At 39.1% G+C, this 27,850-nt stretch overlaps 1 protein-coding gene across 5 annotated transcripts in view; it reads left to right on the top strand.

Annotated features, from left to right (window-relative positions):
* CLHC1 (clathrin heavy chain linker domain containing 1) overlaps positions 1-22,039 on the top strand; it is a 43,738-nt gene extending 21,699 nt beyond the window's left edge. For all 5 annotated transcript variants that reach the window (XM_037047923.1, XM_037047922.1, XM_037047924.1 and 2 more), the window contains 4 exons: positions 3,299-3,473; positions 9,996-10,198; positions 15,136-15,315; positions 21,157-22,039. In XM_037047923.1, the coding sequence (XP_036903818.1) occupies positions 3,299-3,473; positions 9,996-10,198; positions 15,136-15,315; positions 21,157-21,353 (755 nt within the window). In that variant the 3' untranslated portion in view covers positions 21,354-22,039. The remainder of the gene's footprint in view (positions 1-3,298; positions 3,474-9,995; positions 10,199-15,135; positions 15,316-21,156) is intronic.
* Positions 22,040-27,850: the final 5,811 nt, after the last annotated feature.

Raw genomic sequence — 27,850 nt, 5'->3', positions numbered from 1 at the left:
ATGCCTGGGTTGCAGGCCAGTTCCCAGCAGGGGATGCATGAAAGGCAACCATACATTGATATTTCTCTCTCTCTCTCCTTCCCTTCCCCTCTAAAGATAAATGAATAAATAAAAATCTTTTTAAAAAAGTTGTAGCATTTATGTTTTTTATTAATGACTTGCAAGAGTTCTTTCTGTGTTCTGGATAAAAATCTCTTATCAGGTAGATGGTATTCAAATATTTTCTTTCAGTCTATTGAATTATCTTCTCACTTTCTTGATGCTGTTTTTGGTAGCACTAAGATTTTTAAACTTGATGAAATTCAGTTTATCATTCTGTTCTTTTATGGCTGTGCTGTAGCTGTTGAACCTAAGAACTCTGTCTAACTTAAGATCCTGTGTACTATTCTAAGGGTTTTACAGATTTAGGTCTGTGGTCTACTTTGAGTTAGTGGTCATGCATGGTATAAGGTAGGGGTCCACATGTATTCCTTTGCATGTGGGGAGCTAGTTTCCCCAGTACCATTTGTTAAGAAAAAGACTTGCCTTTACCCATTGAGTTTTATGGCTCCTTGTAAAAAAATCAGTTGAACAGTGTTCATTCTATTCTATTGCTCTAGATTTTTATCCTTTTTATGCCAGTATCATACTATCTCGATTACAATAGCTTTCTAGTAAGTTTTGAGATTGGAAGTGTCAGTCTGTCTTTCTTTTGATTAATATTAGCGTAGTATATTTTTATCCTTTTAATCTATTTGTATCTTTGTTTAAGGTCAGTGTATTCTAGATAACATATTGGATCCGACTTTTTTATACAATCTGAAAATGCAGTGTTTAGATCACTTATATTTAATGATTATGACGTTGTTGATTTTTATTTGCTTTCTATTTTCCTCGTCTTCTTTGTTACTTTTTCTCTTTTTCTATCTTCTTTTGGATTAGTTTAATTTTTTACGATTCCATTTTTTTCTCCTTTGTTGATTTATAAGCTATAAATTTTATTGATTTATTTGGTTGTTGCTTTAGGGTTTATAGATTAAATCTTTAATTTATCACATTATATCACTTGATATATTATATAAAAACAGAATATTTCTAAATTTTTATATTGGTAGCATACACCATTTTTTGATATTCATTCCTTGTGTAAATTTATATTTCTATCTGGTATCATTTTCTTTCTGCTTGAAAGACTACCTTTAACATTTCTTACAGTACAGGCCTGCTGGTGGTATATTCTTTCAGCTTTTTCAAGTTCCTTCAAGAGGCTCTGAGGGAGATTCCATTCCATGCTTCTCTCCTAGCTTCTCGGTGGCTATCAACATTTTTTGGTATTCCTGAACTTATAGACACATCCCTCCAATCTCTGACTTGTCTTTCACGTAGCGTGTAAGGTTTAGTCATTATTACAAAATATAAAGTTTAATACATAAGCATTAGTTAAAAATTACAAATATGTAATTTTTAATATATTTTATTGATTATACCATTACAGTTGTTCTATTCCCCCCTTCATTCCCCTCCACCTGCACACTCCCTCCCCCACCATTCTCCCCCTTTAGTTTATAACCACGTGTCTCAAGTTCTTTAGATTCTATATTTCCCCCACTATTCTTGCCCTCCCCCTATCTATTTTCTACCTACCATCTATGCTATTTTCTGTGCCTTCACCCCCCTTCTCCTCCTCCCACTCCCCTGTTGCTAACCCTCCATGTGTTCTTCATTTCTATGGTTCCACTCCTGATCTAGCTGTCCTCTTGGTTTGCTTTTGTTTTAGGTGTGGTTGTTCATAACTGTGAGTTTGCTGTCCTTTCACTGTTCATATTTTTCATCTTCTTTTTCTTATATAAGTCCCTTTAGCATTTCATATAATAAGGGCTTGGTGATGATGAACTCCTTGAACTTGACCTTATCTGAGAAGCACTTTATCTGTCCTTCCATTCTAAATGAAAGCTTTGCTGGATAAAGCAATCTTGGCTGTAGGTCTTTGGATTTCATGACTTGAAATACTTCTTTCCAGCCCTTCTTGCCTACAGGTCTCTTTTGAGAAATCAGCTGACAGTCTGCTGGGTACTCCTTTGTAGGTGACTGTCCCCTTATCTCTTGCTGCTTCTAGGATTCTCTCCTTCATTTTAATCTTGGCTAATGTAATTATGATGTGCCTTGGTGTGTTCCTCCTTGGGTCCAACTTCTTTGGGACTCTCTGAGCTTCCTGGATTTCCTGGAAGTCTATTTCCTTTTCCAGACTGGGGAAGTTCTCCTGTATTATTTGTTCAAATAAGTTTTCCACTCATGGCTGTTTCTTTTCCCCTTCTGGGACCCCTATAATCCAGATATTGGAACGTTTCAAGATGTCCTGGAGGTTCCTAAGCCTCTCCTCATTTTTTTGAATTCTCATTTCTTCATTCCTTTCTGGTTGGATGTTTTGTTCTTCCTTCTGGTCTACCCCATTGATTTGAGTCCCAGTTTCCTTTCTATCGCTATTGGTTTCCTGGACATCTCCCTTCATTGCAATTAGTTTAGCCTTCATATGTTCCTCTAATTTGTGACTATAATCAACCAGTGCTGTTAGCATCCTGATAAACAGTGTCTTGAACTGTGCTTGTGAGAGGCTGGCTTAGAGTTATTGGCTCTGGGACTTTGAGTTCTTCTTGCACCATCTTTTGGGCTGTTCGTGCCTGTTATGTAGCAGGATCGAAGCCCTAGGTGTTCACCAGAGCAGGGCAACTTAGTCGCTGGGTTGTGACGCTGTATGTGGGGGCGGGGTCAACGAGGAGCAATGGCATCCTGTCTGCCGCCTCCCGCTGCGGCCCCCACAGGTGCGGCAGCTGCCACCGTCACTGGGGCCACGAGTTTCGTCCCACTGCATGCGAGTGTGCCACCGCCGTCAGCCCTTGCCCTCTGGGGCCTGCGTGGTCCATCTCACGGTGCTCGAATGTGCGACCGAGGTCAGTCTGCCCCACACCCTGACTGGGTCCGGGCCACTTGCACACCTAGGTCGGGGGATCTGTCCTGCCTGACCCTGCTCCGCTGCTGGCTCCGTCCCGGTTGAACGGTTAGTTGTTGTCGGACTTCCGTATAATTCAATTTTCTGTTCTTTGGCTGTGTCTTTGTTCTCCAAACCTTTGTTGTATTCAAACTTGGTTGTGGGAGAGGGCACAGTGTTTCCACCTATGCCTCCATCTTGGCGGAAGTCCCAAATATGTAATTTTAGATTAAATGTTTTTAGAAAATGCAAGAAGATGAAAGTAATACATAGTAAGAAAAACCAAACAATTACTTAAAGTGCTTGACATAAAAACTGTTCTTTTTTCTGTAGCTGTTGGAAAAATTAGAGGAAAGCCTTCTCCATTACTCTTATTTTTTGAGGCTGTCTTCAGCACAAGTCATGCTCATAGACGTCCTATTAATGCAGAACTTACCCTGGAAGGAGTCAAATGTGGACTATCTGAGAAACGTCTAGATTTAGTTATCAATTGGGTCACTCAGGAAAGGTAAGCAAAATTAAACTTTTAACTTAATTTTGATAGTTGGTTAAGGAAGTTGTTCTTAAAAATTTAATGGTTTTTCTTATCAATACATAATTTGAGCATTTATTTCAGGTCTCTACTACAATTAGAAAGTGTTTCCTAAGCGTTCGTGGAGTACTGGGCTTAGTCACAACTGATCAGGAGTTGACTCATGGCAGTTCATAAGATGATTCATAACCACTTATTGATGGATGGAAGTTGATCAGTAAGGATAGAAAAGGATTGATTAGAATCACGCTGCTTAGAGGAATAAGGCAGGATCCGGATTCCAGATAGGCTGTGGGTACATGTAAAGGGTAAACCGAGGAGAAAATTTATAAGCAGGAGGAACATGGATCAAGGCAGCATTTAGGAGAACATACACACCAGAGAGGACAGGCAGGAGGTGGCTTCTTGGAGCTGGGTCTCAGTACAGGGTGACAAATTAGTACCAAGGTTCCCTTCGGTTGGGTTCCCTGGAACCAAAGCCTGAAGCAGGAATTTGGATGCACATGATTAATCGAGGGAGGCCTTCAAAGAAAATGTGTAAGTGAAGCGGAACAGGGAGGAGGAAAGAGCCAAGCAAGGGTATGATCTCAGGCATGTTCTACCCTCGGCCTTATTTATAGAGGGGTGGTTCTGGAGTGAGAACCACACCACAGAGCTAGTTCATCTTGCAGCAAGGGGCCAGCAGTTTATACCTCTTTATCAGTCATTCAGGGGCTGTTGGCTGCCCAGATGGAGTGGGAGCACTTAACTTCATGGGCATTGTGGCTCTCACTAAGCAGGGAAGGGGGGGATCTGTGAGCCACTGTCAGTCAGTTCTCAGAGCAGTTGAGGATGAATATACTGTCCCAGCAAAAAGGGTTTGGGTACAATAGGAAAACAGCATCTACATCAGACGTCTATTTACATAACACAGATCTATTTGCTTCTCACAGTAAGGTCACTCCATCCAGACACAACTTTTCTAGGATTCTGTGGTCATAATTCTAGGGGAAGCTTAAAGAAGAAGGTTATCCTAACTGGTGTGGCTCAGTTGGTTGGCTGTCATCCACAAAGTGAAAGGTGCCCAGTTCCATTCCCTGTGAGGGCACATGCCTAGGTGGTCAGGACCAAAGAGGAAGGTTAGTGGGATGAACTATATAACCCTTGTCCTTATAATTGGTTCTATAGCTGTAATTTGTTTTTTACAACTTTATTGAGATATAATTTACATACAATATTCTATACATATTTAAAGTGTATAATTTGATGAGTTTTTTAAAAAAACAGCATTATGGAGATAAAATTGACACATAATAAACTGCATGAGTTTAAAGTGTACAGTTTGACAGGTTTTGACATATGTATATGCCTGTGAAATCATCACAGTCAAGATGATAACATGACCTTCAGATGTTTCCTTGTGTCCCTTTATAATGCCTCTTCCTTCCTTCCACCCCCTCATTTCACACTCCTTCCCATCTCCAGGTAACCACTGATCTGCTTTCTAGAATTAGTTCAGTAGATTAGTTTGCTTTTTCTAGAATTTTATATAAACAAACTCATACTTTATGTATTCTTTTACTCTTCTTGGTCTGACTTCTTGCACTTATGATTGCTTTGAGAGTCGTCAGTATTAATTAGTATTCATCATCTTTCTCCTCTATTACCCATTTTAGATTCTTTTCACCCTTGCACTTCCTTATGTTGGTCTTGATGCTTTGTCTGGTGGGTTGATTTTGGTAACCATGCCTTTATCAAACATGGTTATTGGCTTACCCACCTGCAGTTTTCAGTTGGCATGGGACTACTCACAGATATCCCAGTAGATCACCTGTAACAGATGACTATATACCATTCGAAAGTCACCTGCTGGGTCCTGCTGAAATTGGAGTGTTTATCCACAGAATATCAATGACTGCGACGAGAGCTGCTCATCATGAACTGGGTTCTGACAGACTCACCAAGTCATAAGGTCAGGTGGGCTCACAAGAGCCCATTCAAAAGCAGGTACAACCAAGACCAAGTTCAAGTAGGTTTAGAGCATATAGGTAAGCTTCACGAATAGGTGGCCCAGAACCTACGCCAACTGCCGCTGAAGGACTGATACCTCCTGCACAGCTCTCACCTGTGGCCTCATGGGGTTACCTAAGACCAGCAGATAGTGGCATAAAAGACTGAAACTTGGTTCATGGATGGTTTAGGCGGTGGTCAAGATGGAGCAACATCCTTCAGGATGAAGTGTACTCTTTAAACCAATGACAATTATATAATGCTGTATCCCCAAAGGTAGAATACTTGAGTCTGAAAAGTAAAGAGTGGCTGTGCTCCACTCACTACTAGAAGCCCAGTTAGAGAGGGTATTAGTCAGGGTTCTCTAGAGAAACAGATTCAAAAGGATATGTGTATTTCCTGTACATATAGTATAAGAAATTTGCTCATGTAATTATGGAGGCTGAGAAATTCCAAGTTTTGCAGTCAGCAAGCTAGAGACCTAACAGAATCGATGGTGTACATTCCAGTCCCAAAGCCAGCAGGCTCAGGACCTGAAAAGAGGCAATGTTTCTATTTGAGTCCAAAGGCTGGGAAAGACTGATGTCACAGCTTAAGTAGTTAGACTGGAGGAGTTTCCTGTTATTTGAGGGAGGACTGGCCTTTCTCTGCTATTCAGGCCTTCAACTGATTGCCACCCATATTCAGGAGGGCTGTTTGCTTTACTCAGTATACCAATTCAAATGTTACTCTCATCCAAACACATCACCCAAACACACTCAAAATAATATTTGACCAAATATCTGGGCACTCCTCGACCCTGTCCAGTTGACACATAAAATTAAACCTCACAGGGAGTTTGTGCTTCCCATGCTTACGGTAGGCTCTGTGAGTCTGGGGGTCTGATTGACTTTGATTATCATGAGAAGGTAGGACTGTTGCTATGTAACAGGGCAGAGAGGAATATGTTGGGCACTCAGGCTCCCTATTCCCTTTGAGAGAGTGTGATACTTGGATGTTGGTGCATGTCATTTACTGATAGACCACTCCTTGGGGAATTTCGTAAGGGAAGAAGTAGGTAGGATAGACAAGGGAAAATAGCCAGGCAAGGACGTGAACTCAGGCAAGTCTAGTATTAGCCAATCTTAAAGGGAGAGGGGCCGTGGGGCATAAACCATACCACAGAGCTGTTTCCCCTTGGTTATAGGATTGGCCTTTTGTACCCTTATTGGTTAGCCATCAGCTCTAGACCACTGTGGGATTGAAAGATGAGCATAATCTGGGTGAGTTGTCTCCAGTGAACTGAGAGTGATTCTTCAGAAAAGGGGCATCTGTGAACTATTTGTAGTCAATTGGAGAAGGCACTGGTCCAGTAGAGGAGACCTGGGTGAGGCAGCGAAACAGCGTCTACCAGCTTATGAAGACCAACATGGGGGTAGATACCAGGTTTTGCTGGGTCTGTGTGCACGTGGTTTGGGCTGTGAGTATTGGAAGGCAGAATGAGGAAAGGCCTCCCTGTCATCACTCTAGTAGACATGGCTGCTTGGTTTGTAGCCTAAGGGTTATGCTTCCTTAACTCTGAATGCATGGGGACATAGGATACATATCAGAGAGTTATAGTTATCATCTTTAAAAAGTGTATTAGCCCTGACTGGTGTGGTTCCATGGATTGAGTGCTAGTGTGCAAACCAAAAGGTCGCAGGTTCAAATCCCAGTCAGGCACATGCTTGGTTTGTGGGCCAAGTGCCCAGTTGGGGGTCTGCAAGAGACAACCGATAGATGTTTTCTCTCACACATCTATGCTTTCTCTCCCTGTCTTTCTCCCTCCCTTTTCTTCTCCCCCCAAAAATGAATTAAAAATTTAAAAAATAAAAAGTATAAGGTAGGTGGATGGACTCATGTAAGCACTTCCTAAATAACAAAGTCATGACTTAGAAATGTTCCAAACATAAAAATGCTGATTTGCGTACTACTGACAGCTGCCACCTATTCCAAATGCACCACTTTCCCTGCAGGACTCTGGATAGTCCTGAAGCTCTTTTGGATGGGTGGCACTTCCGTTTACCAGTGCCAAGGGTCTTCCTCCCATCACCTCTGTACGGCCTTCAGTTACTGGGCCTTCACATAATTCTGCTCTAGGAAACTTCTTCTGTGTGTACACTTCTTTTTACTCTGCCTCCTTTGTTTCTCTGCCTAGTTACACTCTGTGTCCTCGACGAGAAGAACTTGTTGGGGAGCACTGGTAGTGGTTCAAATGTGAGAACATTATTGGAAAGTTCATGCTCACTACCAACACCTGTTATGTAGTGCAAAGCTACCTCAGATTAGTTTAATTTCCTTACATATACTGATGGTTCTTGGTCTATTCTACTGCTTAGTTGTAAGAGTATAAATTCTTGCCTGGGTTGATGTGGCTCAGCTGGTTGGGTGTCCTCCCACAAACCGAAAGGTCACTTGTCCAAATCCTGGTCAGGGCACATGCCTGGGGTACAGTTTCAGTCCCAAGTCTGTATGCATATGGAAGGCAACTGATCAATGTTTCTCCCCCCCTTTCTCCCTCCCTTCTCCTCTCTCTTAAGAAAATCAAAAATTAAAAAACAAAAATTAAGTATAAATTTTTGCTTTGGCTGGGTAGTTCAGTTAGTTAGAGCACTGTGCCAACCTTGGCTATGCCAAGGTTGTGGGTTTGATCCCTGGTCAGGGCATAAATTGGGGAAATACTACTGCTTTTAAGGATTCTGAGATGATATAATAGAATATTCAAAATAATTCGCATTCTTTGTTCTCAGCCTCTCTTCCTTGAAACAGAGAGTCAAATCAGTGATTTGGAATATAAGAAGACAAAAAAAACACCCATTTAGAACAGCAAGAAGAAAAAAATCTAAAAAAATGAGGATAGTATAAGGAGCCACTGGGACAACTTCAAGTGCTCCAATATTCATGTCCTGGGGGTGCCAGAAGGAGAAGAGACAGAGCAAGAAATGGGAAATCTATTTGAAAAAATAATGACAGAAAACTTCCCAAATTTGGTGAAGGAAATACAAATACACGTTCAGGAAGAACAGAGAGTCCCAAACAACAGAACCTAAAGAAGCCCACACCAAGACACATCATAATTAAAATGCCAAAGGTTAAAGACAAAGAGAGAATCTTAAAAGCAGCAAGAGAAAAGTGGTTAGTTACCTACAAGGGGCCCCCATAAGACTGTCAGCTGATTTCTCAAAAGAAACATTGCAGTCTAAAAGGGACTGGAAAGAAGTATTCAAAGTGATGAAAAGCAAGGACATACAACCAAGATTACTCAGCAAAGCTGTCGTTTAGAATCAAAGGACAGATAAAGAGCTTCCCAGATAAGAAAAGCTTAAGGAGAACATCACCCCCAAACTAGTGTTATGTGAAATGTTATGTTCTGTCCCACTTTATGAAGAAGAAAATAAAAAGTATGAACAATAAAATGGCAATAAATACATATCTATCAACAATTTAATCTAAAAAACAAAATAAATAAGCAGAACAGAAACAAAATCACAGATGCTGAGAATGTTTTGATCGTTTCCAGATGAGAGGGGATGCAGAGGATGGGCAAAAAAGGTGAAGAGATTAAGAAGTACCAATTGGACTCTGGGTGGTGTGATTCAGTGGATTGAGTGCCAGCCTGTTAACCAAAGGGTCACTGGTCGATTCCCAGTCTAAGGCACATGCTTGGGTTGTGGGCCAGGTCCCTAGTAGGGGATGCGTGAAAGGCAACCACACGTTGATGTTTCCCTCTCTTTCTCCCTCCCTTCCCCACTGTCTAAAAAAATAAATAAATAAAATATATTTTTTAAAGAAGTACCAATTGGTAGTTACAGAATAGTCATGGGGATGTAAAGTGCAACATAGAAAATAGAGTAGCCAAAGAACATGTGTGCGTGATCCATGGCCATGGACTAAAGGTGTGGGGATTGCCTGAGGGAGTGGGGGGCTGAGTGGAGGGGTACAAAAGGGGAAAATGGGGACAAGAGTAATAGCACAATAAAAATATAATTTTAAGAAATAATAAAAATGTTTATCAAAAAAAGAAACTTGATCTTAATATCACCAAAATGTCTTCCCCCAAAGGAATACATGCCAATTGTTTTTGTTCTTGCTGTTAAATTTTAGATGCATTTAATTTCTTCTATATTAATTGCCTACTAACTTGGAATTCTTGAAGACCATAGAAAATCCAGTATGGTTCTCAAATGCAGTGGTACCTTGGCCTTCATCATTAATTCATTCCGGAACTCGTGATAAGTGCGGAAACCAATGAGTACTGAAGGCTGAGCATTTTCTCTTGTGGGGCAGCTTGGTGACTCATACAAGTTCTAGCTTGTGCGATGATTCCTGAGCAAGCACCAAGGGCTAAAACATTTTTTTTTTCATCAAAATGCAAGGAGTACAGGGTTTGATAAGCTCCAAAGCCGATGGTACTGAGGGATGACTTTACTTCATTTTTGTCCCGTCATCAAGAACTCTCAAATATGTGTCTTACTGATCTCCTTGCTCTAGGCTCACATTTTCTGAGGAGGCTGGGGATGTGATTTGTGCTTATGGGGAGCAGAATACTCACCACAAGGCCAAGTGCTTGGCTTTAGCTCAGATTATCTACAATGAATGTAGCGCGCACAACAAAGCTGTACTTTGCCTGTGTAAACAGGGTCAGATCCATGAGGCCATGCAGTATATACAGCAATTAAAGGACTTTACTTCTGGTAAGTAACAATGCCTACTTATTTGAGTACATTCAAATTCTGGATTTAATTGTATGATCACCCATGTTAGTGGGCAGTATTTTGGCTTTACATTATAAAATCTGTTTTACACTGATTTTAATCTGATACATTGATAAGTACATTTCTTTTGTAACTTTCAGGAAAACAGTGAAGCTGAAGCTGATTGACCTTCATGCTTGACATTCAAATACATTATATATTTTCTCAATACATAAACATTTAATAAACAGGATGGCCCTAAAATATACAGTTTTAAAGATAAATTTTGCTGATATATCATGCTACTTAAAGGATTTAAGTCATGTATAATGTTCTAAATTATGATTTATGCATTTGAAGTAAAGAATTCACGAAATAAAATTGATTTCAAAATTTGAAACACCTCTGTTGCAATTGGGCAGTAATCTGGGAGAACTGTGGACCTTTTAGAGTGACCCTAGTTAAATGATCTGATCTCATTATGAACCCATTTCAGCGGTAACATCAATGTGCAGGCAGTCCTGGCCCCTCCCCACATCCCAGGCCTATGCCAGTCCCAGTGTGCGGGCTGTGTACCCGAGTTGTAACAAGTTGCAAAATGAGACAAAACATAGCACTTTTAGGTCACATTTTTCTAGGAAAAAAGATGTTTTACGGCTGTTGAATCTGATCATTTTCAAATAATAAATTGACTTTTACTTAGGATCCTCTTACTACAGTTACTAATTTCTTCATTCACTACGTAACAGCATGCTTGATACTATTATAATAATAGCTAATAGTTCAGCTTTTTACATGCATTATTTCACTTAAGCCTTATGTTAACTGTGAAGTAGGTTTTATTATAATCTCAATTTTATAGATTAGATAGGCTAAGGCACAGAGAGGTGAGTAATCTGACTAAGTGAATGCAACAACAGAACAATCTGGCATAATAGGAACTACTCAATATTCATTTTATATACACTTTCAAATTATATATTTTATTATTATCTAAGTATACAGATTCAGTTTCTATATTATTATTTTTCTATAGGTAAGAATTATTTTAGGGTTTAGACATGGAATATAGGTTTTAATTACTCTTGGAACATGATTATTCTGTTTCTGTAGATGTGCATTAAACTCTAATTAAATGTATATTGTAATAATTAAGAAGTAACACTCCTATATAATTATAACCTTGATATTCATCTGCAGAATTTTTAGCATATCATAAGATGAAAATAATAATAACCTGAGAAAAATTAAGCTTAAAACATAGAAACACAGTTTGACAAATTACTTTACTTATTTATTTTTAATGAGAAACAACCCCAGCTTTCCAAGGTATCATCTTTTCAAGGCCTAAGGAGAAACCTTATTTCACAGGAGAGATATATTTCACTAATACTTTCTGTTTTCGGAGAAAAATGTTCTCTTTCAAATTTAGACTATTAATAGGCTTTACATTTACAATTTGTAAAATTGATAGAGACACTTCAGTTTGTTTTTCCACTTATTTATGCATTCATTGGTTGATTTTTTTTAAAGAATTTTCTTTTCTTTTTTTTTTAAAGATTTTATTTATTTATCTTCAGAAGGAAGGAGAGGAGAGAAATATCAATGTATGGTTGCTTCTTGTGAGTCCCCTGCTGGGAACTGGCCTGCAACCCAGGCATGTTCCCTGACTGGGAATCAAACCGCAATCGTGTGGTTCGCAGGCCTGCACTCGGTCCACTGAGCTACACCAGCCAGGGCTCATTGGTTGATTTTTTAATGTGCCCTGATTAGGGATTGGACCCACAACCTCAGTGTGAGACAGCACTCTCACCAGCTTAGCTACCTGGCCAGGGTACATTTACATTTTTTTTTAAAGCAGTGAAATCTTAGAAAAGTCTTTTGTTCTGAAAGCATAAATCTAATAGAGTATCTGTTTTAGAAGTAAAGAATTGTTTTGTATTTTCCCTTCTAGTAATTTCTAGAATAAAGCCTGAAATGATTTGTTTGTTCCACTTTCCATTATCATTAAACAAATAAATGTATCTACGTGGAAACTGGGTTGAGAGCATCATATCCTAGATCTGATATGATGCTCTCAGGCTTTCTGGTCCAAGGTCCCCTTCACACTTTTTAAAAGTATTGGAGCCCTGGCTGATGTGGCTCAGTGGGTTGAGCGCTGGCCTGCAAACCAAAGGGTCACTGGTTTGATTCCCAGTCAGGGCACATGCCTGGACTGTGGGCCAGGTCCCCAGTAGGGGGTGCACAAGAGGTAACCACATGATGATGTTCTGTTTCTCCTTTCCCCTCTCTCTAAAAATAAATAAATAAAATCTTTTAAAAAATAAAAATAAAAAGTATTGGAGATCCCAAAGAGCTTTTATGTTGGTTATATATATTGATATTTATCCTGTTAAGAATTAAAATTTTAAACTATTCATTTATTCATTTAAAATAATAGTAATAAACCTTTACATATTATCAGAAATGAAATATATTTTATGAAAATGACTTTTCAACAGTAAATAGTTTCATAAAGAGAGTGGCATTGTTTTATATCCTTGCAAATCTCTGTAGTGTCTGATTTATTAGAAGATTGCTGGCTTCCTATGTTCAGTTTTGCTGTAATATAATGTGTCTTGTAGCCTCTGGAAAACACTGTACACTTGTGAGAGGGTAACCATCAGAAAGCAACAAGTTAGTATTTTCATGAAAGTGGTTTCGACCTTATAAACCTGATACCATGTTTTAAGAACCACTGTTCTAGGTAATTGTGAATTAAACAAATACCATACTTGGTATATAGGCCCTTATAATCTTATAAAAACATAATATTCATGAGATAAATTATGATTAATAACATGTCAAACCAAGGAATAAGAAAATAGATTCTGAAGTGTTGTAAGCTATGGGGGAAGGTCATAGGATTTGAATTTGTGTCCTTTCTGATTAGTCACAGACCATATCTTACATATTATTGAGTAAATATTGGTTAATCAATTCATGGGGAAGGGGATTCAAATACCGGATTGAGTGAAAAGAAGGGAGATGAGCGAAACAGGAAGTGTTGGAGGCTGGGGTGTGCTATATAAATAGCTTCACCTTAGTGGGGAATAGTTTGAGTGACCCAAATCATAATCTTCTGTCTCTTCCCTAGGGAATTTTTAATTGTTTGACTTCGTTGATAGAGAATTATGTTTTGCTATTCCTTGTTTCCTCTTCTACCATTTCTCTCTCCGTCTTTGTGTGTGCGTGCATGTGTATATTGTGTATATGCACACATTCAGTGCACATCCACACATTTATTGTCTTGGGGAAGCAGTACTACAGGTTGGAAGGTCATGGACTCTGGGGATCAGATGAACGATTGTACTTTACACCATATGTGTAAGCTGGGAAAATTAACTTTGCTAAGCCTGCTTCCTCACTTGTAATATGAGAATAATAATATCACACTTATACTGAGTATTACATGCAGTGATTTAATATGTGTAATTTCCCACTACAATACGTATGTATTTAATAAATACGAGATTACTTTGTATTACCCTTCAAAGTGCAAATTATGTTTATGATAGTTCTTAAAAAGCTCTCAGAAATTATTCTGAAAATTGCCTGTGTTGTGGTCCAAGAAGAATATTTTTACTTTAAAAAATGTAGGAAACTAACACAAAGTTTACATTTTAAGAATGTAAGTCATGATTGTAGGTTTAGATTACCTCAGTGGTTAACAATAGATTTTAAACCATACAAAATTGCTTTTTATGCAGTAAAAAAAATGGTCAAATGTAGGCATCTTCATATGGCTCAATCTCTAGCTGCTTAAACTAGCTATGGCTTCTTAAAATATTCTTTTTGAGTTTCTAAATTGTGGCGGACCCTGGCCAGCAGAGTCTGCCTGTTGTACCCGATGATGAGAATGAGTGCACAGGCAACAACTGTCCTGTGGAGAAAAAGGGAACGGCACGGCTGCTCTCTCAAGGGGAGAGTGCCTATGGATGCCTCGGCCACTCCTTCAAGAGGGGAGCGCCTCCACCCTTGCCTAGACAGGCTTTTATTGTTTTCCTAGGGTCTTACATCAGAGCAAGATGTATTAGCTATCACATAGAATATTATTGTCTGTTTTAGGTACAATCAAGAAAATGAAAATAATATGCAGAGCGGAATGGCGATGAGCTGATTAGCTCTGTCCTTGGGAAAACTCACACAGGCTTTGGAAATTACCTTGTAGATAGACAATACACATTTGTTGTTTTAGACCAGGGTGAGGGAGTTCTAGCAAGAGCAAGCCATAACAGTCTGTATGCATTTTCTAGGCCTAATTCCCACGGGAAAACTTGGTTTGAAGGTCTGGTTCCTGCCCACCACTTTGCTTCTGTTAGTTTTCCATACAGAACTGAGTCACATTTGCCAGACCAAAACAAACTGGTCCCCTACACTAAATACTTGATATTTTTTTAAAAAATTACTGATGTTCATTTTCTGTGCAAGGCACAGAAAGAAAGATGTTATATTCACCAGAAGTTTGCCCAAATATGAGCAACAAGATACAGTCAAACATAACATAGAATATATGGAGCCTTAGGAATTGGAGGTTGTCTACACTTTTTAGATGCAGAAACTAAGATCCAAAAGATTAAGTGACTGATAGGGCACTGGTGAGAATTCTGATTTCCTGATTGACAGTCTAATCTTTTTTGTTATACCACATTTCTTTTCATGGTAGTTCTTTGATAAATTTCTTTCTGGTGTTATTTGTAAAATGTAGCTTTTGTTTGTTTTTTGCTTTGCTGAGAATGATTTTTGGGGGGTGGGAGTTTGAGGATAAGTACTATCCATTGAGGACTTTGGGAGGACTGGAAAATGAAGAGTTGATTAGCAGGTATAAACATTAGCTGGTTTCAGTTTCTAGTATCATATTAGGATATTGAGACATAGTTTTTCATTTTTGCTTTCAGATGACCTAATGCAGCTAATAAAGTTATGTCCCCACAATGAATTAATTTGGTGTCTCACTAAAGAGTGGAATGGAAAACCACCATTATTATCTTTTGGTCTTGTTATACTTCATCTTTTCTCTATTGATATGAAAAAAGTTGCCATCAAGCTACTTCAAGAAGTAAATGAAGGTGGCAAAGGTACGTAAAATGTTGCGGAATGAATGGTAGTGAGTTGTTTAGGGAAAGGCTCAAGATTATTATGTTTGAGTTAATTCAATCTGTTATTTTTAGAGGATCTGGAAATTTTGTTTATTTTTTTCAATTTTTTATTAATTATGCTATTACAGTTGTCCCACTTTTCCCCCCTTTTTTGCCCTCCACCCAGCACTCCCCAGTCGCTCTGGTGATCCTCCCCTCTTTGTGTATGTACATGGGTCATGCATATAAATTCTTTGGCAACTCCATTTCATATACTTGCTCTTACCATCCTGCCGCCTATCCTGTAACTACCAATTTTTACTTCTTAATTCCTTCACATTTCCCTCATTCCCCCAGACACCCCTCCCCACTGCCCACCATCACAATGATCTCCATGTTCTGATTCTGTTTCTGTTCTGCTTATTTGCTTAGTTTGTTTTTTAGATTCAGTTGTTGATAGTTACATATTTAACTATGTAAATAGCTATTGTCTATTTTTTAATGTGCATAGTTTGATCTTCTTTTTCTTAAATAAGTCCCTTCAACATTTCATATAATAATGGTTTGGTAATGATGTACTCCTTTAGCCTTACCTTGTCTGGGAAGCATTTTATCTACCCTTCAATTCTAAATGATAGCTTTCCTGGATAGAGTAATCTAGGTTGTAGATCCTTGCTTTTTATCACTTTGAATACTTCTTGCAGATCCCTTCTAGCCTGCAAAGATTCTTTTAAGAAATTAGTTGACAGTCTTATGGGAACCCCCTGTAGGCCACTAACTTCTTTTCTCTTGCTGCTTTTAAGATTTCTTTTTATCCTTAACCTTTGGACTTTTAATTATGGTATGTCTTAGAGTAGGTCTCTGCCTCTATCTTGTTTGGGACTTTCTGGCTTCTTGGGCTTGTATGTCTATTTCCTTCAACAAATTAGGGAAGTTTTCTTTTATTATTTTTTCAAATAGGTTTTCAATTTTTTGCTCTTTCTCTTCTCCTTCTGGCACACCTATGATGTAAGTGTTGAAGCTCTTGAAGTTGTCCCAAAGGCTGCTTACACTATCCTCATTCTTTTTTCTTCTTGTATACTGATTGTATGTCTTTTTCTTCTTTGTGTTCCAAATCATTAACTTAATTCTTGGCTTCATCCGTTCTGCTGTTGAATCCCTGTAAATTGTTCTTTATTTCAATTTGTATATCTTTCATTTCCACCTGGGTCTTTTTTTATGCTGTTGAAGTACCCAGTGAATTCCCTGAGCATTCTCCTAACCAATGTTTTGAACTCTGCATCTGATAGATTGATTACCTCCATTTTTATTTAGTTCTTTTTTCTTTATTTTATTACTTCATTTTTCATTTCAAAGTTTGACAATTTTTAAGCATTTTTTTATCAATTATGCTATTACAGTTTTTCCAATTTAAAAAAAATTTTTATTTAATTTTTGTTCAAGTACAGTTTTCTGTCTTGTATTCCCAGCCCTGTCCCCGCAGTGCTCCCCACCTCCCTCCCATCTCCGCCCCCCACCTTAGTTATTGTCCATGTGTCCTTTATACTTGTTCATTTCAGTTTTTCCAATTTTTCTCCTTTATTCCCCTTCCACCCTGCCCCCCCCAACCCTCCAGCATTCTCCCCTGCTTAGTTCATATCCCTGGGTTGTACATATAAGTTCTTTGAGTTCTCTGTTTCCTGTACCTTTTTTTGTTAACTCTCCACGTCTATTTTATGCCTACTAATTATGCTTCTTCTTCCCTGTACTTTTTCCTCCCTATTCTTCCCTTCCCCCTCTCCACTGAATGCCCTCTGTGTGATGTCCATTTCTCTGGTTCTGTTCCTGTCTGGTTGTTTGCTTAGTTTTTGTTTCCATTGTTTTTCTTTTTTTTTTAGGTTCATTTGTTGATAGTTGTGAGTTTGTTGTCATTTTATTGTTCATATTTTTTATCTTCTCTTAGGTAAGTCCATTTAACATTTCATATAATAATGGTTTGGTGATGAACTCCTTTAACTTGACCTTATCTGGGAAGCACTTTATCTGCCCTTCCATTCTAAATGAAAGCTTTGGTGGATGGAGCAATCTTGGATGTAGGTCCTCGCCTTTCATGACTTCAAATACTTTTTTCCAGCTCCTTCTTGCCTGTAAGGTTTCTTTTGAGAAATCAGCTAATAGCCTTATGGGAACTCCTTTGTAGGTAACTGTCTCCTTATCTCGTGATGCTTTTAGGATTTTCTTTGTGTCTTTAATCTTGGGTAACTTAATGGTGATGTGTCTTGGTGTGTTCCTCTTTGGGTCCGACTTCTTTGGGACTCTCTGGGCTTCCTGGATTTATTGGGAGTCTATTTCCTTTGCCAGATTGGGGAAGTTTTTCTTCATTATTTGTTCAAATAAGTTTTCAATATCTTACTGCTGTTCTTCTCCTTCTGGCACCACAATAATTCAGATATTGGAACGTTTCAGGTTGTCCCAGAGAATCCTCAGCCTCTCTTCATTTTTTTTTATTCTTCTTTCTTTGTTCTGATCCAGTTGGATGTTTATTTCTTCCTTTTGTTCCAAAGCATTGCTTTGAATCCTGGTTTCCTTGTCACTGTTGGTTCCCTGAATATTTTGCTTTATTTCATTTTGGGTATCTTTCATTTGCTCTTTCATTTTATGACCAAGCTCAATCAGTTCTGTGAACATTTTGATTACCAGGGCTTTAAATTCTCCATCAGATAGGTTGGGAATCGATTTAATTGCTTAATTCTATTTCTGAGCTTTTGCTGTGTTCTTTCATGTGGGCCATATTTCTTTGTCTTGGCAAAGACAAGGGGGTGTAAGGGGGTGATAGGTTGTAAGGGGGTGGAGCCTTAGGTATTCACCTGGGCAGGGCAACCCTCTTTGGTGCACTGCCTGTGTGGGAGAGGCCAGAGAGGAAACCATGCAGCTTCCCTGCTTATCTCTAGCACACTTTCCAGCAGACTCTTGTGTCAAACTGGAAGTATCTGTCACCATGGCAACCCCAGCCTTAGCCCACAGTCAACTCTGAGTCTCAGTTTTCCCCTTAAGTCAGTCCTTTCCATGCAGCTCTTCGGAGCTCAGCAGTCAGTCCCGCCCCTCAGCCACCTCACCTCGGGTTTTCTGAGTTGGCCCGCACAGTTTACCTTACTGATCTGGTTGTTCTGATTGATTTTTTCTTTAATTTCTTGGTTGTTTGAGTTCCATGCAGTTTGATTTTCAGGAAGTTTTGGTCATTTATTGATTTTAGATTGGTTTTTATCTTCCTTTTGGTTGTGCGAGGAAGCAAAGGGTTTCTACCTACACCTCCATCTTCGCCGAAACTCCCCCATTCTTGTTTAGTTCTTTTTCTGGAATTTTGTTTTGTCCTTTCATTTGGGCCATATTTCCTTATCTCCTCATTTTGGCAGCCTCCCTGTGTTTGTTTCTATGTATGAGGTTGAGCTGCTTTGACTCCGTGTCCTGACAGCATGGCCTAAAATAGCAGGTGTTCTGTAGGGTCCAGTGGCACAGCCTCCTCTATCTCCCAAGCAGGTCAATGGGAGGGATTTACCCAGTCCAGACAGCTGGTAGGACTGGCTGTGACCCCTGGCCAGCAGCCACCTCCCAGTGTGTCTTGTGCAGGTGGTTGGGTGGTGCTCCGACGTGGTCTGTAACTGTCCACTGGGTGTGTATGCTCTGGAGTTTCCTGGATGGTGCAGGCCAAGGTCAGCCTCCACCTGGTGTTCTGTCTGGGACCCGTTGGTGTAAAGCTATAAAGCCATCAGCAGATTGCTGCTGCTAGTGCCAGGCCTGGGGCCATGCCATGAGAGGTGCAGAGGCTGGGCTCAGCTGTTGGCTTGTTTGAGAGGATTAGGAAGTTCTGAAGCCTGTGCCTAGCCTGGCCCTTCATATGGAAAAGCCACAGTTACCAGCTCGGGTGGGCCCATAAGTTGGATGGAGTGGACTGTTAGGTAATTGTCAGAGAGGGGCTTACCATGTGAGCCAGGTTGATGAAGATTCCACTATGGCACTATGGTTCTGTGTGGGAGTGAGGGCTCAGAAAAGGTACAATGGCCACTGTCTGCGGTTCATTTTGGGAGGAAGCTGTCCCCTAGCTTTCACCCTGATGCCAGACACTTAAGTTCCTCCCCATATGCCACTGGTGCCCTTCAAGCTATTGCCCTCGTGCTGGAGCCCAGAGGGGGTAAATAAGTCTGGGTAAGTCTGTGTGTGGTGCAATGCCCTTTAAGAGGACAGGCCTGAGAATCCCACCGTTTCTTCCTCCAACCCAACCTCCAGTGGTTTTTATAGCTGGAAGTTACGGGGATTTATCTTCCTGGCCCTGGGACCCTGGGTTGGGTGGTCTGGTGTGGGGCTGGAATCCCTCATTCCTGAGATGCCCGTCCATTCTATATCCGCCACACGTGAATTTGGGACTGGCCGGTTCCACATCTTCACATTTCCACCCTCTGTCCCTCCTGTGCATCTGGATGAATATGGTTTCTTTAGTTCCTTCGTTACTGGATTCCATACAGCTCCATTTTCTGATGGTTCTGAGTGATATTCTGCAGTTTAGCTGTAATTTTTCTGTGGTTGTGTGAGGAGGCAAATTGTGTTTACTTATATTTCCATCTTGACTGGAAGTCCCTAATTCAACCATCTGAGAGTTCCTTCTTGTAAACAGTAAACTTTAGTTTTTAAATGTAAAGATCTTCATGTCAGTGATAGTCTGTTAGCAATAGTGTATATTTTTTGAGGAAATTAGAGTGAAAAGAGAATCTTTATGAAGCTTGAGGGGAACATCATAATTATAATAGCTAACAGTATAAAAGCTTTATATATACTAGCACATGTGTATATTTAGTACTTTTTATATGGATTTTAAGTGTTTAAACTATGTTCTTAAACATGTATGTAAATAACAGTTTTATATGATATTTACTCTGAACCTATTCTGTAGTGAGATCAAAAATGACTAATTAGGTTTCACTTCTTTCCTTTCTCTAGATTACTATAAAGACTTGAGCAGACAACTTCATTTTAAGTTATTTTATGGGCCAAAGAAAAAATAGTAAATTACATGGAAACATTGGGGAAGATAATTTTTAGATTATCATTACAGATATCAACTAAAGTGTTTTATTTGGTAGAAAAGTAATGATAATGGTAGAAATAAATAAATAGCAATTAAAATATTCTAAAATAAAATACTCTTTCATTGTGTATCACTAGGCGATGCAAGTAATAGATAAAAAATGAGTTCCATAAATAGATAGCTCCCACAGAGGGTTACTATACTTGATTTTCAAAAGTAAGTGATATTATTTCCTTTAGAAAAATATTTGTTATATGAGCTCCATCATTAAGAGCTCTCTATCTAGGGATGGGATGGAGGGTTTGCCAAGTTTTTTCAACCTTTGGGTCAGCAGTACTAGGGCATTTATAAAAGTGTTTGAAGGGTCATGAAAAGTAGACCAATAAGCTCTCAGTTATTTGATTGTTTCTGTTGGTGCCTTGTAGACTCTGAATAAGGCTGAGCCCACATTCTTCACTTTCTGAGCTCCTTTCCTTGTAGCCTTTAATGCCTGCTAACCTTAGCAAGCAGGAGATGATTGGAGGAGTGGGGAGTGAGAAGTGGTAGAGGGTTGAACTGAAGCCTGAAAAGGTTAATGAAAAGGTGGAGAAGGAGTGACCGTGAGCTGGACGAAGCACTCCCCGTTATGCTGAAGTACATAAGTACCCCGTTATTCCGGGTACAGGAATCAGCTTTGACAGTAACTGAGTTGAAGTGGTATCATTGTCTTTTGAATATTTGCTATGTGTGGATTATCAAGTAGGAATAAATGTCATAGTATAATATTGTGGTTTTTTCCTTAGATGCGATAGAACATCTTATGATAAACAATCCATTTTGCTGCCTGGAAAGGTGGCAAGAAGTGGCAAGCATATGTTTACAGCACGGCTTTGACAGATTAGGTGATGACATCATGTCCGTTCTTCGATCTCAGGCTGGAGTTACCGAAATTTCTGAAAAGGAAGACACAGTCAACTTAATGGAGCATGTTTTTTGGTAGTTCTGTCTCTCAGCCAGTTGAGGGAGCTTCTTCAACATTTTATGTAGTTGGTTGGGCAAACTATTTTTTGAATAACTTACAAATAAATCTAGAGTATGAAGCTCTCAGAAGTAAATCATGATTCTGTTGTTACGGTGACATTTTGATTTTTTTTGAGACATTTATATCACTGCTTCTTTTTTCTATATGGTCATTTCTTGTATTAAATCTTGATAAAATCCAAGAATATAACTTTGTATAAAACTCAGTTTAGGTATCGAAGGACATAAGCTAATGTGTAAATAATGCTTGTTTCTGGCCATCTAATTTGAGGACAGGCACTGAGGAAGATGTGATTGTGTCCTGTCTATTAGACAGATTTCCCCAGTACCAAGTGCCACAATTGTGACTTTTAGCAAGAAAGGCAAGAAGTCATTTCAACGTCGGACTCACTGGTGAAAACATAGAGTATAGTAATTTTGTGATATGCCCCATGGAGTGGTGTATATAAATGGCAAATGTGAGCCTTCTATAGAAATTGTGTATCTTAGCATGTTCTTACCTAGAGAGAGGACCAGACAAATTTTGCATAGAAGTAGACCTGAGATATCTGTAGGCACAGAAAATATGTCATAAAAAGTGGTTGTGGATTATTTCAAGTATCTGATTATTTAATTAAAACCCAATAGTTCTGTGTCATGAACAGGTGTGGTATTCAAATATTTAACGATCACTATGCCACGGGCACCAGTTAAACAGAGCAGATATCCAACTGATCAGAAGAGCTTTCAGCCCTGGTGCCGCACCAGAGCAGCCCTGCTGAATGGCAGCCTTGATCATGAAACGTGGTAAAATGAAACTAAGAGTAAAGAGCATAAGCTTTCTTCTCCTAAATTTAAATTGAATGTGTATTTTTTATTTTATACTGGAAAAAACAATAACTTGGAATCAGAGAGCCTTGTATTCAAGTTCTGGTCCTTTTAATCTTTGTAAGATACGGGCAATAATATCACCTAAAAGTTTGTTGTGAGCAGTAGTGATATATATGTGTAACATAAGTATATAACATAATAGAGGAACTTAGTAGAAGATAACTGTTATTTTTACGTTATAGGTCCCCCAAACACATATTCCTCCACTTGTTTATCCTTACTGAATCCTGTGTATCTATCTATATATTGACACACCTTATTGCCTATATTAAGCCGTCTGTGTACACTAATTTAGAGGTGTTTGGATTATCTTTTTTAAAAAGATTTCATTTATTTATCTTTAGAGAGGAAGGGAAGGAGAGAGGGAGAGAAACGTCAATGTATGGTTGCCTCTCATGCGTCCCCTGCTGGCAACTTTCCCGCAACCCAGGCATGTGCCCTGACTGGGAATCGAACCGCGATCGTGTGGTTCACAGTCCCGCGCTCAATGCTCAATCCACTGAGCTACACCAGCCAGGGCCTGGATTATCTTCTAAATCCAGGAGAATACCGGCTGAATTCTCAATTTTTCCATATGTTGCTGAATATGGTAGTAGATAATTGTGATTCCACTTTCTAAAATGCAATATTTTTTAAAGTACATATAATTTAAACAGCAATATATTAACTACAAGGCTTATAATAACTAAAAATATTTTCATTTTTGGCTTTCACATTAGCTGTGATTTTTGAGAAAAGATGAAAGATGGAAAAAAGAAAGGAAAGAAAGATTATTTCAGTGGCATTGATTCTTTATGTACCAATGGCTTAAGACCTTTATTTCTTTGAAACTTGTATGATTGATAGAAAGTTATTACATGTCTATTGACAGAACTTGGTGGGGGGAATGTGTCCTCGAAAGCCTGCCAGATAAAGTAGATGGTAAAGCTGGAAAAAGTTTGAAATAGTAGCTGCTGTTGCTGTTACCGTTAATTTTGCTTTGGTTTTAAAATGTTTTTCCTCCACTCATTATTATTCCTCCTCTGCTAACCTTACCTTTGGCAGTTTTCCAGAGCAAGAGAAACTTGTCAAGTGAATATAAATTAGAATGCCTGGAGGTAGAGTTGAGAGAAAGAGCAAGAATATGAAGTCCAGGGGGAAAGGAAGAGAATGGGCTGTGAGCGGTACAGAGCATGGGAGAGGTAAGCAAGTCCCCATCAGCTGCACTGGGGCAGGTGCCACAGGGCCCTGTGGCACAGGAGCCTGCATTCCAGGCTGCTCTGCCGCCTGGCTTTATGCCCTTTTCCTCCCGAGTTTGTTTTGACTAGATAATTCCTCTTGTCATTTACAACTCAAAGGTCAGTAATTCCACAAAAGTACATACACTTTCCCAGTGCTTTTCGAACTTCTGCCTGAAGTTTAAATACCACGATCAGCATCAACATCCACAGCACACACTCAACACCTGTTCTGTGTGCGGGCTCGTCTATCAAGATTACAACTTCAGTGCGAAGACTCGGCATATTTTAAAAAGTAACTAACAATAATTTTTTAGTATCATTTAATACCCAGTTGATATCAAATTTCACCAACTGCTTAAAAATGCCTTTTTATAGTTGTGTTGTTCCATTTAAGATTTAAACAGAGCATCTATGTTCTATTTTGTCATTGTGTCTCTGACTCTAGCGGGAGTGTCCAACCTTTCGGTGTCTCTGGGCCACACAGTAAATACATTGCAACATGTAGTCCCCCCAAAATCTCATGATGTTTTAATTAGTTTACGATTTTGTGTTGGGCCACATTCACAGCCATCCTGGGCCTGCGGGCTGCAGGTTGCCTGCCCCCCCTTGAATTGTAGAGTATGCCTCCCCCCACCTTTTTTCCCCTCCTATGGATGGCCTGGCTTGGTTGTTCAGGGAATGTTTCACACCCTAGTGTTGTCTGATTGTTTCCTTATGGTGCTAAGTTGTTCTGTTTGCCATATTTCCTATAAATGGAAGTTCGCTCTAACAACTTGACTAAATTTAGATTCAACTCTTTTGTCAGGGATAGTTTATGGGTGATACTGAGTACTTCACATTTTATCAAATGTTTGGTTGTCTCATCTTGTTGTGTTTTGAGATGAGCCCAAAATCCTCAACATGCTTTTAAAAAGCTCTGCAGAATCAGGATTCTAGCTGCTTCTACAGACTTACCTCCTACCATACTCCTCACTTTCTTCGAGCCAGACGCTGGCCTTCTGTCTGTTCCTCTTGTAAAGGGCTTTATAATATGCTGTTTCTTCTACCTGGGGAGCTCATCTCTTCTTTTTACCTAGTTAATAATTTCTATTACTTCAGGTCTTAGCTTAGTTAAAGCTTCCTTAAGGAAGCTTTCACAACATCCTTAATTATGCCAGTTTTTCCTTTTATAGGCTGTCCTTTATTGCCTATCACAGTTGATAGTCAAAGACAGTATTTTTTACTGAGGGCGAACACAATACCTTTGGACGGTGTGGGAGAACAGGGAGGGTTTACTGTATTTTCTTGGGTTGTTGAAAGCAAAGTCCCAGAAGCTTGAGTGGCTTTTACCATCAGAACCGGAGATTTGTGTAATTGCTTTTTTATGGTGGTGCTTTTCAACCTTTTCGTTTCATGGTACGTGCAAACTAATTATCAAAATTCTGCAGCACACCAAAAAAGTATATTTTTTGCCACTCTGACAAAAAAGGTATAATTTTGATTCATTCACTTTAGATGGCTGTTGTTTTGTTGGCTGTTGTCATTTTTTTTAATATGACAATCTAAAGGAAGAGAGGTCAGTGCCCTAGCCAAAATATGTATTGCATGTTTAAAAAATTTTGTGGCATGCTGGTTGGAAATCGCTGCCTTTTGGTATTGTCTGAGAGTTCTGGAGGCTTGGAGTCAGGTTGAGGCATTGGCAGGACTGGGAGGGAAGAATCCGTTCTAGGCCTCTACCTCTCTCTGTGGCTTTAAGGTTGCTGTCATCTCTGTGACTCTTGGTCATCTTCCCTCTATGCATGTCTGTGTCCAAATTACGTCTAATAAGTGCCAGTCATGTTGGATTAAGGGCCACCTTCATGACCTCATTTTAACTTGATCAGCTCTGTAAAGACCCGTCTCCAAGTAAGGTCACATTTTCAATTTCTGGGGTTTGGGGCTGCAACATATGGACTTTGGGAGGACACAGCTCAACCCACAACAGTTGCTGCTATGTTGCCCAAATCACACACAGTGAACTTCAGTAAGTGGCTGAATGAATAAATGCCTAGGCTGGACCTGGTAAATTCCATATTTAATGCCGATCTTGTGAATTAATTTAACTCTTGCTTTATTTGTTTGTAAATTTTGTTGGTATATAAATATACATATACATAATAATACATTCTGAAAAATACATGGGTTATAACTGTACAGCTCAGTAATTTTTCACAAAGTGTACAGTGGTACCTCGGTAGTTGTCCGGAACTCATGATGAGTGCCAAAATCGACAGGCACCCAGTGATGTAGCATTTTCTCGTGTGCAGCAATGCCATGACCCGTACAGGTTCCAGCAAATGCAGCGGGTCCTGAGCACGTGCCAAGTACTGAAATGTTTTTCTCATCAAAATGCAGTGAGTATTGGGTTTGATGAGATCGGAAGCCGACGAGTACCGAGGTGTGACTGACTGTACATTTGTGTAACCAGCTCCCAGGAGAGGAAACAAAACACCCTGGGAATCCTAGAAGCCCCTTTCCAGTCACTGTTCCCCCTCCCAAAGATCTCCTGACTTCTCATCCCATTCGCCAGATTTTGAATTTTATAAAAATGAAATCATAATGTATTTATTTTCGTGTGTTTGGTTCTTTTTGCTCTTTATTACTTTGTGAGATTCTTCCATGTTGTGCATAGTTGTTCATTCTCATTACTGCTTTTCACTTCATTGTTTAAGTATACCACAGTTCTACAGCTGATGGACATTTAAGTTGTTACCAATGGGGCTCATACACATTCCACAAACAGTCTTGTACGTGTCTTGTACATAAACATATGTGTGCATTTCTGTTGGACTCCTGCTTTTGTTTAGGTTGCACACTGATATACTGAATATTAGGTCATACTAGTAGCTATACTTTTCAGGGTCAGCACTGCATTAACGTTTGATCTGTAACATTATTCTCTTCTGACAGCTGCAATGAGAAAAGCTATATAAATTCTGCATTGGGTTAGAAATAGCCAACAGTAGTCATATTTTTCTAAACCCATGACTTTTTAAAAAATATTTTTGAGCAGTTTTAGGTTCACAGAAATACTGAGCAGAAGAAATGGAGGTTTCCCATATACCTACTGCCTCACCTATGCACAGCATCTCCCATTGGCAACATGGCCCTCCAGAGTGGTACACTTGTTACAACTGATGAACCTACAGCGACACATCATTGTCACCCAAAGCCAGCAGTTAACATGACAGTTCACTCTCGGTGTGCATTCTGTGGGTTTGGGTACATTTATAATGAATGACATGTGTCTACCAGCATTGCATCAGACGCACAGTTTCACTGCCCTAAAAAATCCCCTGGCTGGACTGACTTATCCCCTGTGTTTTTTTTCATTTTTTAGGGGGCACCTCTTTGCCTGCCATGTATGAAGACAACAAATATTTTTAAAATATTCTCTATGCTCCAGACACTGTGTTAGCTATTTTAGTATTCCTATTAAATCCTCACAACAATTTTATGAAAGATATTATTATCCCCATTTTCACAGGTGAAGACAAGGCAGTTCAGAAAGTAGAGAAACATGCTGAAGATCACACTGCAAGGGCCATGGTGAACTGAGGTTCTCTGCCATCTAGTTAGGTGTTCTTTCCGTCATACCAGTGGAAGAGAGGAAAATGTTCCTTCCAGAGTCTGAAAGATTGAACTGTGCTAGTTAGATCTTTGTTTAATTATTGTTGTCAAGCATTTATCAAAATGAATTTCTATTAATTTCATTCATTTGAAAAGGTTTGGAAATTTTCTGAAGTAGAAATTTAATCCAATGAAAAGTTTTGTTAACATTTAGGACTTTTTCTAAATCTTGGATTAATTTAGAAATAACCATTCTATTCAGTCACTTTTTTAAGCTTAACATATGAAAATGTTACTTTTTAGTTGATTTATTCTGTTAGATTGGTAAAACAAGTTAAAAATCAGAGCACAGGCATCATTTTTTAAAACTTTTTTCCATTTCATGGAAAGATCTTAAGTTTCTTCCATTCCTTTTTGGGAAAAACAACATTTTAACAAAGTTAAACCAGTATAGCACTTTTTGAGCATATAAAGTTGTTAATTTGCTAGTAATTACAATTTATTATATTTTTGAATAAAAAATAGATATATAGTAAACATATTATCATTTATGTAGCTATTTCCTTTTCCCTTTTTATTGTCAATTATCTACATGTACCCTCCATATCTTGGGAATGTGTGTCGATCTCTCCTTGATGTTCTTTTCTTAGACTTCAAACAAAAGGTCATTTTCAAGGCCTGGCACCATTGTAAATGAGTGAGATGTTTCACACTCAGGCATAGGGGGATTTAGGGAGTTTTTCAAAGGTCGATTGTGGTGAGTTACAGCCAATTTTTG

Source organism: Sturnira hondurensis, unplaced genomic scaffold, assembly GCF_014824575.4.
Source record: "Sturnira hondurensis isolate 20B ecotype Veracruz unplaced genomic scaffold, ASM1482457v3 Scaffold0006413, whole genome shotgun sequence".
In the NCBI taxonomy this organism is placed as follows: Eukaryota; Metazoa; Chordata; class Mammalia; order Chiroptera; family Phyllostomidae; genus Sturnira; species Sturnira hondurensis.
This window is presented reverse-complemented; position numbering and strand designations above follow the sequence as displayed.